The 16,952-nt window shown below is 52.0% G+C and overlaps 1 protein-coding gene across 5 annotated transcripts in view; it reads left to right on the plus strand.

Moving 5' to 3' along the window:
• SFSWAP (splicing factor SWAP) overlaps positions 1–13,283 on the plus strand; it is a 90,453-nt gene extending 77,170 nt beyond the window's left edge. For 3 of the 5 annotated variants that reach the window (XM_509484.9, XM_009426584.5, XM_009426583.5), the window contains 4 exons: positions 530–655; positions 10,757–10,939; positions 12,590–12,662; positions 12,984–13,283. In XM_509484.9, the coding sequence (XP_509484.3) occupies positions 530–655; positions 10,757–10,939; positions 12,590–12,662; positions 12,984–13,049 (448 nt within the window). In that variant the 3' untranslated portion in view covers positions 13,050–13,283. Of the gene's footprint in view, positions 1–529; positions 656–4,012; positions 5,880–10,756; positions 10,940–12,589; positions 12,663–12,983 lie in introns of those variants that run through there. The other 2 variants (XM_003314031.7, XM_063786150.1) reach the window with 2 other exon arrangements.
• The last annotated feature ends 3,669 nt before the right edge of the window (positions 13,284–16,952 follow it).

Genomic DNA, 16,952 nt, shown 5'->3' on the forward strand with positions numbered 1-16,952 from the left:
TCATTACGGTTGGGTTTCTTACTGCCGGTATTCAGACAGGTAGACATGACTCGCTGGAGTTTGATTGCTTTTTCTTACCTCATGTTGGTAGAAACATCAATGAGCTGAAATGTATAGGGAGATAAAATGGGCAGAGGCAGGAGGAAGGAAGAGGAAGCGCCAGCCTGAGGTGGTCATGAATTGCATACTCAGACCGTGGCTCATGGGGAATTGGTTGCCATTGACCACGTGAAGCAGCTCCAGCCTCCACGCCGGTTGCATGTTGGTTAAAAGTTTGTCCTTGGTGCGATAAGTGTGTGGAACGGGAGAGAGACCACCTCTGCCTCTGAGATTGGATTCGGGTTTCAGTTCGTTGTCGGTAAAGTAGTGAAGTGTGGCAGGGGTTCTCTGAAGCCTCAGGGTCTACACAGGCACCACCCTGAGGAGCAGCCTCTGCAGACGGGGCCTGATCTCTGCCAGGGCAGTAGGAAGCGTGACATGTCCCGCCAGCCAGGCCACAGAGCTGAACGCTGCCTCCTCCCCTGTCCAGGTCCCGCTCCCGGTCCCCTCGGAGGAGAGCCCACTCCCCTGAGAGACGGAGGGAAGAGAGGAGTGTGCCCACTGCCTACCGCGTGAGCAGCAGCCCTGGGGCCAGCAGGAAGCGGACCCGCTCCAGGTAGGCCACTGGGTGTGCACGCAGGTGCTGGATGTGGGCCAGGTTTCCCTGGGTGGAAAGGGCGTCTGAAGGTCGGGTATCTGTGAGCAGAGCTGTGGATGACCAGAGGGAGGTGCTGAGTCCCCCACCACCCCCCCACCCCCAGTGGCATGGCCATCACTGTTGACACTTGATCACAGTGAGCTCCCGTGTCTGGTGGGCGGGGGTCACTTACCCACCGGGGCTCTGCACGGCCTGGCTTCGTGTCCAGCTTTCCACTGTGCTGGTACCTCGGCTGGGTCCACATGCAGCTGCTGCCCCTCTACCTGCTGGTGGAGAGGACAGGAAGGCACAAACAGAAGGAAAATGCAAGCTTCCGGTCCTAAAGCCTCCTGGTCTCAAGGGCAGTCACTGTGGTTGCCTGGGTGCTGTGTGACTGTGACTACGGCCCAGGCTGGAGCTCCCAGGAGAGGCCACAGGGTCCTGTTGGGGCCTAGAGGGCAGGGAGCATCCATCGCTTACCTCTTGACCACTAAGGAGAGCCTGTCTTGGTTGGAGCAGGAGATGGAGGGAGGTTGGCATTCATGTTCATCAAGTAGAAGCCCCAGCCGTGGTGCCTGGCAGGGCCTCTGACAGCCCAGGGTGCCACGGGCTCACCCCTCACTCAGTGCCTGGCACTCAGTAGAGGTTCCACCTTTCACTTCAGGAAATAGGTCCACCATCTGTCCGCTCACCTCGGCTTCCAATAGCTGTGGACGGCCACCTCCATTGGTGCCGCCAGTGAGCACTACCCTCTCGGCCGTGGGGGTGCCATCTCACGAGCGCCTCCTCTGGTTCTCACCCACTGATGTCGCCACCCAGTGCCTTGCGTGGGGCAGCCATGCATTTCCACTCTTTCCAAGCACAAGGAGCTTGTTTTGTGTCCCCATGTGGAGTTCGTGCAGCCTCCTGGCTGTGTGGGTGGACCGTGTCTGCGTCTGGAGCTACACAGAGAAGGATGGAGCGTTGCACATCGTAGCCTTGAGCTTCGTAACACAGCACTGCTAAGTGCATGGGGGTCAGGACACTCAGGGTCCCAGAGCCTTCCAGAGGACGAGCCTTACATTGCCAGGGTCACCCACACACTGGGACCCTCCTGCTCCTGGGACAGATGACCCCAGCCATCACCCACACTGCCTAGCCACAAGGCACACACTAGGCAGAGAGCCGCAGCAGGTCCTCCCCACAGCACCCTGGGCAAGAAGACCGTGCTGCGGTTGGCCTAGTACCACGGTTCCCTCCGTTGACAAGATGTGATTTTTTTTCTTAAAACAGAAAAATTAGCAAAGGAACTATAAAGCGGATAGATACCAGCAAATGTTTCATGTACACCTGGCTCTGTTTATAAATTACATTTTGTTCCTTAGTAATCCTACACTGAGCATTCATGTCTGCTCTCATACAATCTGATGAAAATTAAAATGTTAGAATCCATCCCTTAAACAAGTAATTTCACATCAGAAATTCACCATCATCTTTGGTATATGTGAAGGGCATGGTTAGAAATTAATTCCTTCTGTCTCAACAGAAGAGGCCTTGCTTTGCCTTCACATTAACCTTTGCTTTAAGAGAGACCTCGTGGGAGCAGGTAGTGATTGTATCTGGAAGTAGCAGCGTCCTGATGGCCAGCCAGCACACTCAGACACCAGACTCGCGTGACCTGCTGACATTCTCACCGAGCACTAACAGGTCACACAAGAGAAGCAAAGGGTTAGACTCAGTGCAGTGCTGAGCCCTGAGCTGCCCTGCCCAGACAGACGGAATTAAACCTGCAAACCAAAGTCTGCGGAGTGTTAAACTGTGATTCACTAGGAACTCAATAGAGGTGAATACGTGTGTAATTACTGGTCAATTTTGTAGTCTTAATTACAAGCCCCCAGTTAATCTATAAATCCAGAATATGGGTTTGGTTTTGTTTTCTTTTGGGGGCGTTTTTTTTTTTTTTTTTTTTGAGACAGGGTCTCACCCTGTTTCCCAGGCTGGAGTGCAGTGGCGTAATCACAGCTCACTGCAGCTTCTACCTCCTGGGCTCAAGCCATCCTCCCACCTCAGCCTCCTGAGTTGCTGGGGCCACAGGCTGTCACCACCGTGCCTGGCTGGCTGCTCTCAAGCTCCTGGCCTCGAGTGATCAACCTGCCTCAACCTCCAAAAGTACTGGGATTGCAGACATGAGCTCCCGTGCCTGGTACAGAATATGTTTTATTAGCAATCATTATATTAATCCTACAGTCAGCCCGTGTCCCTGTCTCAGAGCGGGCGTCCACTTCCTTGCTGTGGCTTAGTGCACATAATTCAGCTACCAAGTTGCTGTCACTTTAATGCTGTGACAGCACCAGACCAAACCCAGGGAAATGCCCACTACCGAGATTTGCTGCTTTTTTTCTTTTTCTTTTTTATTTGAGATAGGGTCTCACTCCCATTGCACTGGCTGGAGTGCAGTGGCACGATCTCAGCTCACTGCGGCCTCAACCTCCTGGGTTCAACTCGTCCTCTCACCTCAGCCTCCTGTGTAGCTGAGACTACAGGCACATGGAACCATGCCCAGCTAATTTTTTGTATTTTTAGTAGAGACAGGGTTTTGCCATGTTGCCCAGGATGGTCTCAAAATCCTGAGCTCAAGCAGTCTGCCTATCTCAGCCTCCCAAAGTGCTGGCATAAACCACCATGCCCGGCCCTGAAGGGTCATTTCTGTAAACTGATTATTGCCTGATTCTTTCACTGACTTCTTACTTGGAAATTTTTTTAACTTATAGGCAAGTTTTTAAAATAGTACAATGGGGCCAGATTCAGTAGCTCACACCTATAATCCCAGCACTTGGAGGCCAAGACAGCAGGATCACTTGAGCTCAGGAGTTGGAGGCTGTAGTGTGGGCTGTGATCGTGCCTGTGAATAGCCACTGCACCCCCCACCTGGGTAACAGAGTGAAACCCTCTCTTTCAAAAAAAAGTGTACAATAAACACCCATATGCATAAAATCTGTAGCTCAGTTCCACAAGAGCTGACATTTTGCCACATTGCTCTCTCTCACCCCTTCCCATCCCGCCCATCCCATCCACTCCCCTCCCTCCCTCCTCCGTTCGTGTGTGTATTTCATGACCTTGGCATTCCTGAGAATTCCAGGCCAGCTCCACTATAGATGGTCCCACAGTTGGGCTTCGTCTTGCTGTGTCCCTGCGGCTGGGTTCAGGGCAAATGTTTTGGCTGCGTAGGTGACATTGCGTAGCTTCCCATTGCATCACAGATCAGGACACACAGAAGTGTCCATTTGTCCCATCATTCATGATGCTGAGTTTGACCACTTGATTAAGTCTGCATCTGCCCCTTCGTCTCCCCACCAGCAAGGAATCCAGGAGGTGACACTGAAGCAGCGCGGCTCTCCTGCTCCCAGCAGCTGTCTTCTCGTTTGTCTCAGCATCCCTGGGTGACCCCTGCCTGAATCAGTTCTTAACTGCTGACTGCAAAATAGTGACTTTCCCCCTCTCTTCTTCCTTCTGTGTTTATGCTGAAGACCCTGCCCCTTTGTTTAAATCTCACCGTGGACTCAGGAGCATTTTTGGTTTTGATTTTTTATTTGTTGTGTGATAATCCATTGCTATTATTATTCTATTAGATGGTGACATTGTCTCCAGTTTGGCCAGTGGCAACCCTTTCAAGTCAGTTCTGTTCTTTTGACACCTCCCATAGTTCTTTGCATTCTTGCGTTTGGTACAAGATATTCCAGGTTTACTGGGCATTTTCCCTGCTCCAGCCCTGGAATCTACCATTTCTTCAAGGACCTCTGGTTCCTTTTAGTGAATATTTGAAAATCCAGATGTGGACGTATGAGGAATTTTTAGGAGTAAAATTTGGTACAGTGTGGAAATATATAAAACAACATTCGTGAAAGTTATTTTGAGTATGTCATAAAAGTGTTTTTCAGCCAGGCACAATGGCGGGCACCTACAGCCGCAGCTACTTGGAGGGCTGAGTGGATCTCTTGAGCCTAGGAGTTCACATCCAGGGCTTTTCACAAGAATATTGAGCAAATCTTCTGGTAGCACACTTCAACAAGATGTCCCAGTTATCTTATTGTAGCAAATACAATGAATGATTAGTTACAAGTTTTTCCCATTGAGTTTCTAGTACTTAACACTGCACGAGGCACATGGACAACTATTTGTTGAGTGAGTGAATGGGAGTTCACTGCTGCAGTAAAGATCTGCCTTTATACATGAAATGTTAATTCCAGGTAGACTTTGCTAACCGAAGGATGCATAACCTAATTCCCTAGAGCAACCACTAAAAACAAAAATGTAGCTAAAAAGCCAATAGCAGATATAAAGTAGGATTCTAGATGCTTTCTTAAATTCATGAAACAGCAGAAAAGGGCAGGTGGGGGAAAGAACAGATGGGACAAATAAAAAGCAAGATTGTAGACTTAAAACCATCTGTAAAATAATTACATTAAATGTAAGAAGACTAAAGACTAGTTAAAAGGCAGTGATTGTGGAGTGGATTAAAGAGCAAGACCTGGCCTGGCGCGGTGGCTCATACCTGTAATCTCAGCACTTCAGGAGGCTGAGGCAGGTGGATCACCTGGGGTCAGGAGTTCAAGACCAGCCTGGCCAACATGGTGAAACCCCGTCTCTACTAAAAATATAAAAATTAGGTGTGGTGGCAAGTGCCTGTAATCCCAGCTACTCGGGAGGCTGAGGCAGGAGAATTGCTTAAACCTGGGAGGCGGAGGCTGCAGTGAGCCAAGATCACGCCACTGCACTCCAGCCTGGGTGACAAAGTGAGACTATCTCAAAGAAAAATAAACACAACTTTTCCACCAAACTCCAGTCCCAGATGGCTTCACCAGTGAATTCTAACATTCAAGAAAGGAGGGGCCAGGCACGATGGTTCACGTCTGTAATCCCAGCACTTCAGGAGGCCGAGGCAGGTGGATCACGAGGTCAGGAGTTTGAGACCAGCCTGGCCAACATAGTGAAACTCTGTCTCTACTATAAGTACAAAAAATTAACCGGGTGTGGTAGTGTGCGTCTGTAATCCCAGCTACTTGGGAGGCTGAGGCAGGAGAATCACTTGAACTCGGGAGGCGGAGGTTGCAGTGAGCCAAGATTGCGTTCCAGCCCGCGACAGTGCCAGACTCCGTCTCAACAAAAAGAAAGAAAGAAGGGATACTCTTTTTTAAAAAATAGATGAAAGAACACTTCCCATCTCATCTCTTGAGTCCATCATAACTCTCATACCTAAGCCAGATAAGGATTCTGTGTTTGGGGGAAGGGGTGTGCACATGCACCCTTGTCTGTTCACAGATCAGTACTGTGTGCGCCCGTGTGTGTTCACAGACCATTACTGTGTGTGCACACGTGTGTGTTCACTGGTCATTACTGTGTGTGCGCCCGTGTGTGTTCACGGATCAGTACTGTGTGCGCCCGTGTGTGTTCACAGACCATTACTGTGTGTGCGCCCGTGTGTGTTCACAGACCATTACTGTGTGTGCGCCCGTGTGTGTTCACTGGTCATTACTGTGTGTGCGCCCATGTGTGTTCACGGATCATTACTGTGTGTGTGCACGTGTATGTTCACAGATCAGTACTGGTGTGCATGCGTGTTCACAGACCAGTGCTGTGTGTGCACATAAGTATATGTTCACAGACCAGGACTCTCAAGAACATAGATGCAAAAATACTTCACAAAATATTAGCCAACTAAGTATTACTGAGACTCCTGTTCTCCACAAGTTCATGCAGAGATGCAGTGCAGTCCCACTCAGAGCTCCCACGGCTTTTCTAGAAATTGGCACACGAACTCCAAAGCGTGTGTGGAAATGCAGATGACCTGGGAGAGCCAAAACAACCTCCTTGACAAAGAGCAGGATTTCAAGACTTACCAGAAAGCTACAGTAACCAAGGCAGTGTGGTGTCAGCATGAGGATACAATAGAGCAGTGGGATGGAATAGAAAGTACAGAAAAAAAATTCCATACCCAAAGGGCAGGGGGCCGGGACCACAGTCACAGCGATTCAGTGAGGAAAAAGAGAAAGGAAAGTCTTTTTTTTTTTGAGACAGGGTCTCACTCTGTTGCCCAAGCTGGAGTGCAGCAGTGGTGTGATCTCGACTCAGCCCGGCTGACTGCAGCCTCCTGGGCTCAAGGAATCCTCCCGCCTCAGCTGGGACCACAGGCACATGCCACCATGCCCAGCTAATTTTTTTTTATTATGTGTAGAGACGGGGTCTCGCTATGTTGCCCAGGCTGATGTTGAACTCCCAGGCTCAAGCAGTCCTCCTACCTTGGCCTCCCAAAATGCTGTGACTGCAGGCATGAGCCACAGCACCCAGCCAGGAAAGTCTTTCCAACAAAACTTGCATGAACAGCTGGATATCGGAATGGGGAAAAGTGCACTGCATGCTGTATGCAAAATTTAATTCAGGGCAGATCAGAGATCTAAACAAAAACTAGAACCATTAAGCTTTTTGAAGAAAACACAGAATATGTTCATGAATTTGAGGGTGGCAAAGATTCCTTAAGATGTAGAAACCCTTCTGATAAGAGGAAAAAACCAATTAGACTTCATTGAAGTTTAAAAACTTCTCTCAAAAGGCACAGTTAAGAAGATGAATAGGCAGGCCGCAGGCTCTGCTGCATGTGTCTCTGACAAAAGCCTGTGTCAGTACCAAAAAGACAAAGGACCCAATTAGAAGGGGGCAGATGAAGCCAGCCGACTTGACAGAAGGATCTCTTAAATAGCCGGTACACACATGGAAAGATGTGGAACGGCATGAGTCACCAGTCAGGGACGTGCTGATGAAACCAACGAGACAGGACTAGACGGGGGTCACCCATCCCTGAAAACCAGGACGGGCTCTGGGGAGAGTGGGCACGGGCCCAGCGGCTGCGCTCTCAGACACTGGATTGGGAAACGTTTGCGGTTTCTTGTGACGTTAAGTACACACCTACTCCCTGACCAGCTGTCCTGTTCCTAGCTGTGAACTCCTCTATAAAGTCAACATTTAACCAAAAACACTTTGATTCATAATTACCGAAAACTGGAAACAACCAAATCTCTATTAACAGGAGAATGAGTCAACAGATGATGGTAGCGTCCTGTCCTGTAATACTATTCATCGGTAAAAGGAACAAATTGAGGATCACCCCGCGTCGTGGAGGAGTCTCAGACATGCTTTGCTGAGCAAAAGCAGCCAGACACAGGCCAGGCACAGTGGCTCACACCTGTGATCCCAGCACTTTGGGAGGCCAAGGCAGGAGGATTGCTTGAGCCCAGGATTTGCAGGCTTTTTTTTTTTTTTTTGGTAGAGACCCCCATCTCTACTTAAAAAAAAAAAAAAATTAGCCATTTGTGGTGGCGTCTGCCTGTCATCCCAGCTACTTGGGAGGCTGAGGCAAGAGGCTCACTGGAGCCTGGGAGGTCAAGGCTACAGTGAGCAGGGATTATGCCCCTGCACTCCAGTTTGGGCAACAGAGGGAAACTGAGAAACAAACAACAGAAAACCAAGAAGCCAAACCAACAAACAAACACAGACATAGTGTGGGGTTTGTCTACATAGAGCTTTAAGCTGTGTCCTAGAAACCAGAGCAGTGGGGAACGCTGAGGGTGGAGAAGGGGTATAGACGGACTTGAAGTGGCATTGAGGAACCTTCTGGAATGAAGGGACGCCCCTGCGTGGGTAAGGCCCAGGTGTCAGGGTGTGCGCACTTGCCAAGCTCAGCGGCAGCACCGAGGACAGCGTTTCACCCAGTGGACAGTGGCACCTCGGTGCTTTAAGAAAAAATGAATGAGTTGCTCCATTCCTTCAGCAAGGGCTTAGATCAGATTGTAGCAGAATTGAACCAGTTTGCAGTTAAGGATTAGTAACCTGCCTTTTGTTCATTATGCAGCCACATAAACTCAGCTGGATTTGGGGAGTAAGTCATTTTGGACACATGTCACATGCTGGTATATGTTTTATTTATTTGCCGCTTCCTTTGAAATCCTGGCATGTGTTTACAGACAACAATTTCACAAAACATTTTGCAGTTTAGAAAAATGACTCTTTCGTGCAGGTCCCACATGCGTGTGTTGAACGGTAAACAACATGTTGTCCTCACTGGGCACGTCAGGCAGGCTTCCAGAAGATGCCAAGTCATCTGCCCGGGCCCAGCTCACCAGGGACAGCCCCTCCAGCAGCTGGATTTAAGCTGCCAGCGAGCACCGTCTCTGGCAGGTCCCGCCTTGTTTGAATGGAGCTGGGTGGGAGTGCCGCAGGCCTGGCGCTGCTGCTTAGGTCACTTCATTGGCACCAACACAGTCTGCTCACGCCCAGAACCACGCAAGGGAGCCCGGACAGAAACGCTCAGTCCCCCTCTGCATATCGGGGTTGTCCCTACCAGGGCATGCTGTGGTCCCTGGCTGCCGCAGCTCTGAGTTCTGCAGGGCCAGACACTGGTGGGGTCCTAGAGATGGGTAGAGGGCACAGCCCCTCGATGGGGTCTGCACCCCAGACTCTGAGCACAGCCCCAGCCATTAAGCAAGAATGTTCCAGATATCGGGGGGTGGCACAAGAAATGCATGAAGTCCAGAGGCCCTGATGAGGGGCAGGGCTTGGGGTAACTGGGCCTGTGCACAGGCCCTGGGGGTCTCCCTGGAAGGCAGAGGAGGCCAGGCTGGGAAGGGGCTTCGTGGCACGCAGAATCATAAGGGAGGCCAGACGCTTGCAGCTGTGCAAATAGCAACCCCAGGAGAGAGTCAGACACCAGCAGAGAACCACGGTTCCCCCTTCAGGTTGGCACATTGAGCAGTTTGGGTCCACCTGGATAGCGAGCGTGAGGCTGAGCCAGGGAGTCCCCCTGGCAGCTTCTGCAGCAGAGGGCCCTGCAGCCCTACTCCTGGGATCTGTCCTGCCCAGGCACCAGCAAGCAGGACGGGAGGGGAGGGATAGGGGAGGGGAGGGGAGGGATAGGGGAGGGGAGGGGAGGGGAGGGGAGGGAAAGAAGGAAGGAAGGAAATCAGTGATGCAAATGACCCATGCAAAGACTCTCCAAGAAACACTGTACTCAGGGCCAGAAGCGCAGGCTGCAGCGTCTGTTACAGACGAATTCTGAAAGAAGATGCCAGGTAGGGCACCTCAGGGCCTGGAGGGCCTCACAGGAAGGGCTCAGGCCTGTCTGCCTTTACCAAGTACATGTTCACTCTCTTAGGTGTTTGTAGGGGAGTGGCCAAGACAGCCACGTGGCTCAGGTGTGGAATGAAGCTAGACCAGGTGGAAGCCCAAGGGTCGGCCTCTCCAGGCAGGAGAGAAGGATGATCTAAGGGCAGGTGCAGGCCAGAATGTCTGGAAAGCATTTCTGGTGCGGGACTGCCAGTTTGGTGACGTGGACTCTGGGAAGCAAGGGGACGGGGGACAGCAGTCAGAGCTGAGCTGCTGCCCACAGAGCAGGCTCCACTGCCCAGAGGCTGAGCGGTATCACCAAGCGGCGGACAACTGGCAGGTCAGGAAGAGGTGCCACTCCAGCCTGGACAACAGAGTGAGACCCCATCTCTTAAGAAAAAGGAAGAAGCAGCACCAGAAGCTGCGCCCCCAGTCTTAACTGTCTGGGAGGCTGAGGCAGGAGGTTGCTTGAGGTCAGGAGGTGAAGGCTGCAGTGAGCTGTAATGGCACCACTGCACTCCAGCCTGGACAGCAGCGCGAGACCCTGTCTGTTTTTTTAAAAAAAAGGAACACTAAATTTTGATGTATTGATACTTTAATAAATTTCCTGTATCTTTTTGGAAATTTTTATTGATGAAACATAAGTGGCAAAGCACTATGAACTGCCTGTGGTGGCTTATCTTAGGTATTTTACATGTAAATAAAATGCTGGTTGCATCTTAAATACCACAAGTATTTTACTTGAGGTCCTAAACGGGGACGCGTCGTCTGTTATCGGTTAAATGAAATAAGTAGCTTTAAGAGAAGTTAATGGGTTTGGAGTGGTTCCGTCCCTGAATTGTGCCTTGATGAACTCTTAGCCAAAAACTGGCTCAGATCCGAGCTTCTCCCTTTGTGCCCTGCCTTTAAACCAAAGCCGCATCTCTCACAGAAACTCTTGCCTTTCAGAAGTCCCCACGAGAAGAAGAAGAAGAGGCGGTCCCGGTCGCGGACCAAGTCCAAGGCCAGGTCTCAGTCGGTGTCACCCAGCAAGCAGGCAGCGCCCCGGCCCGCGGCCCCCGCGGCCCCCTCGGCGCACTCAGCCAGCGTCTCCCCTGTGGAGAGTCGGGGCTCCAGCCAGGAGCGCTCCAGGTAACCCCTGTCCTCCAGCAGCTCTCTCTGGGGAAAGGCAAGGGGCGGCCAGCAGGACTCTCCCTCCTCCCTGAGTCCTTGCCTATGTCAGTCCTCGCCTGTGTCCAGGGGGTGCCAGCCACAAAGCCAAACCGCACCCCCTCTAGCAAGGAAGTCGCCCTAGATGTGGCTTCTCACAATCCATGAGTGCTCAGAGGAGCAGGTCCTGTAGTGGGGAGACCCTCCTGCAGAGCCCAGGAGTGGAGCAGTCCACTTGAAGCAGCCCAAGTGTCACACACGTGCCTGATGCCCACCAGGCACACTGGGCTGTGCAATGACCAGTAGACCGGGAACTGTCAGCAGGTCCCCAGGCTCAACGGCCAGGGCCAAATGACGCCAACCTGTCACCAGGCATCACACCTGGGCAGCAGCACAGACGTGGGCGTCCCAGTCCCGGGCTAGGTGATAATGACTTCAAGTCAGACACCCTCCGCTGCCCAGGCACCCACACCCTGGGGGGACCAGAGAGGGCAGCATCTGGGAACAGCTGTTCCCTTTAAACTGATTGCTTCCATAAATGTCAATCATGGGAGTAACGCGCAACTGTTCCATTCTAGTGGCAGAGGCCTCAGCTCATTTGAGATGGATTAGAATCTAAGAGGTGGCACCTTTAGAGTTAAAATGTAAATCAGGCTGGGCGCCATGGCTCATGCCTGTAATCCCAGCACTTTGGGAGGCCAGGGCAGGAATTTGAGACCAGTCTGGACAACATGGCAGGACCTTGTCTCTACTAAAAATAGGTGGCACGCGTCTGTAATCCCAGCTACTCAGGAGGCTAAGGTGAGAGGATTGCTTGAGCCCAGGAGGTGGAGGCTGCTGTGAGCCATGACGGCACCACTGCACATCAGCCTGGGTGACAGAGAGAGACCCTGTTTCTGAAAATGTAATAATGATAAAATGTACATCAGTGTAGGAGGCTGAGCATCGCTGCGGGGAGGGGGTGTTGGCTCCAGCACACAGACACCTCATGCACAGGCCGAGGGCACCTACAAGCCAAGGCCGTGGTTCTGGGAAGGCTCCACCGTTCTGCTGAGTCTTTCCTTTCTTTGTTTCTTCTTTCCTTTGTGTTTAAGGTAATTTTATATGAAAATCTTTTTGAGTTAGATTGCAATTTGTAAACATTTCAGATGAGTATAACACAGCATGTTTATGATGCCAAGTTTTATTGAAGGATACTGGAGAGGCGGGCGCGGCGGCTCACGCCTATAATCCCAGCACTTTGGGAGGCCAAGGTGGGTGGATCACCTGAGGTCAGGAGTTCGAGACCACCCTGACCAATATGGTGAAACCCCGTCCCCACTGAAAATACAAAAATTAGCCGGGCATGGTGGCACACGCCTGCAATCCCAGCTACTCAGGAGGCTGAGGCAGGAGAATTGCTTGAATCTGGGAGGCAGAAGTTGCAGTGAGCTGAGAACGTGCCATTGCACTCCAGCCTGGGTGACAGAGTGAAACTCTTGTCTGGAAAAAAAAAAAAAAGATACTGGAAGCAGATGCAGTGGGCACTTCTCAATTCTAGAGTTGGGGTTCGGAGGTGGGGATGCTGTTTGCTGGCCTTGGCTCAGCGTCTTCACACGGTTGTAAGCTCTGCTCTCTCTCTCTCTGCATTAGGGGAGTCTCTCAGGAAAAAGAAGCCCAGATCTCTTCAGCAATCGTTTCTTCCGTGCAGAGCAAAATCACTCAGGTCAGTGGGCACGCCCCCCTCCCGCTCCCAGCCTTTCATCAAGGGGCCTCGTGGTTTCTCTGTTGCTAATTTTCATTCCCTGTCCCTCCTGTCATCGACACCTGCACGGGACAGGGATCTCGGGCAAAATACCACAGGCTCTGGGTGAGGCCCAGGGCAAAGCCGTGTGGCCCGCACCCTGCACAGCCAGGCTCCTCCGCCGCCCCCACGGTGCTAGCACCGTCTTTGGTCTTGACCACCAACTCATTGATGAATTTCTTCACCACGTGGGTTGTCTGGCCAGGTCTTCACAGGTTCTCCTCTGTGTCTCGCCCTGCACAGGATCTCATGGCCAAAGTCAGAGCGATGCTTGCAGCTTCCAAAAACCTGCAAACCAGCGCTTCCTGAGACGGGGCCAGCGGAGGCAGAGCCGGGAGGCTGCGTGGGCTTCTGGGCAGGCCACACCATCCACCTGGCCGCCTCCGTGGACCCTTGGTGGCTTTTGTAAATTAATTTTTGATGACATTTTGAGTTTTAAGATTTCTGACCAGCAGTCTCTTACCTGTATATTTGTAAATATATCATGTTTCTGTGAAAATGTATTATGAAATAAAATGGGAGGAAACACCTTTTCTAGCTAGACCCTGGCGTGGTTTCTTCCTTCTCTCCTTGGTTGGCTTCTGGGTCTGTTTGACCGTCTGTCATCTGTTACACGTGTAGTCATGGAGGTGTGGCAGGGACGGGTGGGCAGCACTGGGCCTCCCTGTCCTGGGCCCCCAGCCCTCCGACAGCAGCCACTGGACTCCCCTTCCCCGTCTCCACGCCTCCTGCGGTCACTGCGCACCCCTTCCCAGGCCGTCAGCTCCCCATGGGCATGTGTCCCTGCCGGCACCCATGCTGCAGCTGCTGGACAGGCCCTCCCTGCGGCAGTGGCGCACAGCAGGGGAGCAGCCCAGCCCCGCCTCACCATGCTGAGCACCGCGTGTTGCCTTGAGCGCCGGCTGCTTGCTCCTGGCGCCTTTCCTGACGTGCAGATGCCCGGGACTCCACTGCGGGCTTCGGCCCCCCAGTGGAAACACAATTTGTGTGTAGCTGAGGGTCCGGCCAAAGTTGGGGCTCGTAAGTTCCTTACACCAGAAATGAGGATTTGCTGCTTGTCTGCTGTAGGCAGGTCACAGTGACACTTTTGTCCCCACAGGAAGGACACTCCCTGGTGTTCACTTAAACGCCTGCTGTGCCGAGGTCAAGTTCCATTGTCAGTTCTGCCAATTTACCAAAACCCAGAAATTGAATTACGGTTTTTCCTCCTTATGGCGCTTGGGGTCCAGACGCTGCCTGCCCGCGAAGGCCAGTGTGGGTGAGGCAGGTGGGCAAGCTGGGGCAGGTGGGTGGGTGGGGCCAGGCACACACACAGGCACAGGCCCCACAGCTGCCCACAACCACTCAGAAATGCTACAGGCCCTGGATGAGGCAGAGGGCAAAGTCGTGTGGCCTGCACCCTGCACAGCCAGGCTCCTCTGCCACCCCCACCCCCACGGTACCATATACCTGGTTCCTCTCACAACCAGGGGCCAACTTCATGTAGCACTCTGTGCATCTCCCGATGCGTTGGTTTCTGAGATGACATCACTCAGGCCCCCCCGCCCACGGCTTGCAGTAGCCATCCATCCCACAAATGCTCATCGGCCCCTCCGCACCTGGACGTGAAGCCGTCTCCGGGAAGACACTGGCTTCCTCCCGCAGCAGCACACTGCGGTTCAGTTCAGGGCTCCCCAGTGGCTGCTCCAGGTCGCAGGTGGCCTTTGCTGCCGGGTCAGTGCTGCGGTGACCGTCCTCAGGCAGATGCTGCCCACATCCTCCTGGTGCAGCGTCTGCAAACATTTTTTATCTTTGCTAAATCAGAAAGATGGAAAGGTCTTGATTTTTATTGCATTTCTTCAGTGATGAGTCAAATGGCACAGTTTCCCTTCTGTTTAAAAATGCGTTTACATTGCTTTGTGAACTCAACCATGTCCATTCCTGTGTGTGGCGATGGAGTTCTTTTTCAATCATAACACTCTCTACATATTAAGGGACTTAGCCTTCTCGTATTAGTTATTTTGTAAATGTTTGCCCCAATTTGTCATCGCTGTTTTGACTTGAAGGTTTTTTTACATGGAAAAGTTTTTGTACGTATGTAGTCTTTTTTTTTTTTTTTTTTTTTTTGCCAAAAGCCTCCAGCACCTGATACTCCCAGTTGGTCTCCCATCCAAGTACTAACCAGGCCCAACCCTGCTTAGCCTCCGCAATCAGATGCAACCAGGCACGTTCAGGCGTGGCTGTTCGTGTTTGCCGTGGCTCATGTTTGCCGTGGCCCGTGTTTGCCATGGCCCGTGTTTGCCGTGGCCCGTGTTTGCCGTGGCCTGTGTTTGCTGTGGCTGTTCGTGCTTGCCATGGCTTCTGGGCACTGCTCTTGAGGTGGGCTCTGTGTGTGCAGAGGTGACCTTGCTTTGCTTCAGGTTTGCGCCTCCAAGTTTTACACACCCTCCTTGTTTGCTGGGTCATTTTCCACTGTAAAGGGTCGGGGATCCTGAGCCAGAAATCAGCATCTTGATGCAGGGAGATCGTTACGTGGGACCAGACGTCAGCAGCATCGTGGATTTACCCGTGCACCGCCAAGTGGACGTTTATGCCGGCAGCAGCTAGGATCGTCGGAGAGGGCAACACAGACTTGGCCAGGGTCTGGAACATCGGGGAATCCTCAGGGACCTACCACGCCCTGATATAGTGATGTTTTTGTTTGGTGCGTTGGTGCTGGAAGGGCTGGGGCACTTCCCTGGTAGAAGGGAGCAGGCATCAGTGCCTGGAGCAAGGAAGACTACGAAGACTACCCACCCAGCCCTCCAACCACTCGTCTCCAGAGTTGCCATTCATGATGGCCAGTGTCCCCCGGAAATGAGTACAGTGGTGTCACACTCTGCACAGACCCCCCTGGTAAACTCAACAGCACACATGCACTCTAAATATTGGAGCCAGGTGTGGTGCACACAGTTGAGGTCCCAGCTACTTGAGAGATGGAGGCAGGAGGATCACTGCAGCCCAGCGGGTCGAGACTTCAGTGAGCTGTGATCACGCCACTGTGCTGCCGCTTGGGTGACAAAGGGAGACCCCATCTTTTGTTTTGTTTTGTTTTGTTTTGTTTTGAGATGGAGTCTCACTCTGTCACCCAGGCTGGAGTGCAGTAGCATGATCTCAGCTCACTACAACGTCTGCCTCCCGGGTTCAAGAGATTCTCCTGCCTCAGCCTCCTGAGTAGCTGAGACTACAGGTGCGCACCACCACGCCTAGCTGACCCCATCTTTAAAAATAAAATACTGGGTCAGGCACAGTGATTCAATCCCAGCACCTTGGGAGGCCAAGGCAGGAGGATCATGCGAGGCCAGGAGTTCAAGGCCAGCCTGGGCAACAGAGCAAAACTCCGTCTCTACAAGAAATACAAAAATTAGCCAGACGTGGTGACACCTGTAGTCCTACCTACTCAGGAGGCTGAGGTGGGAGGATAGCTTCAGCCTGGGAGGTCAAGGCTGCAGTGAGCCATGAATGAGCCACTGCACTCCAGCCTGGACAACAAAGTGAGACCCTGTCTCAAAAAAAAAAAAACTGTAAAATTAGACTTTGCATAGTGTATACAAGACACATGACTGTGTGTATGACACCATAGTAATTCCTCACCACCGGCCAGGCACACAGTGGCTCACACCTATAATCCCGGCACTTTGGGAGGCCAACGCAGAAGGATCACTTGAAGCCAGGAGTTCAAGACCAGCCTGGGCAACATGGTAAAACTCTGTCTACTAAAACTGCAAAAATTAGCCGGGCATGATGGCGGGCACCTGTAGTCCCAGCTACTCGGGAGGCTGAGGCAGGAGAATTGCTTGAACCCAGGAGGCAGAAGTTGCAGTGAGCCGAGATCACGCCATTGCACTCCAGCCTGTGCGACAGAATGAAACTCCAGTCTCAAAAAAAAAAAAAAAAAGTTTTATCACGGCTAGGGACTATTATGTTAAACCCCAAATGTCTTACTTTATTGGTGATTGAAGAAATTTCCAAGGGTGACTTTGGCTGGACCCCTCACCCATGTGAGATGCAACCCCACCCTCCCTGGGCCTACTCTTCTGCCATGGACATCTAGACAGCTTCCTGCCTTTCACCGTCGCAAGGATGCTGCTGGTAAACTAGAGTTTTTCCCCTTTAAAAAGATTCCTTCTGGGGCTGGGCATGGTGGCTCGCGCCTGTAATCCCAGCACTTTGGAAGGCCAAGGTGGGTGGATC

This window comes from Pan troglodytes, chromosome 10 (assembly GCF_028858775.2).
Source record: "Pan troglodytes isolate AG18354 chromosome 10, NHGRI_mPanTro3-v2.0_pri, whole genome shotgun sequence".
In the NCBI taxonomy this organism is placed as follows: Eukaryota; Metazoa; Chordata; class Mammalia; order Primates; family Hominidae; genus Pan; species Pan troglodytes.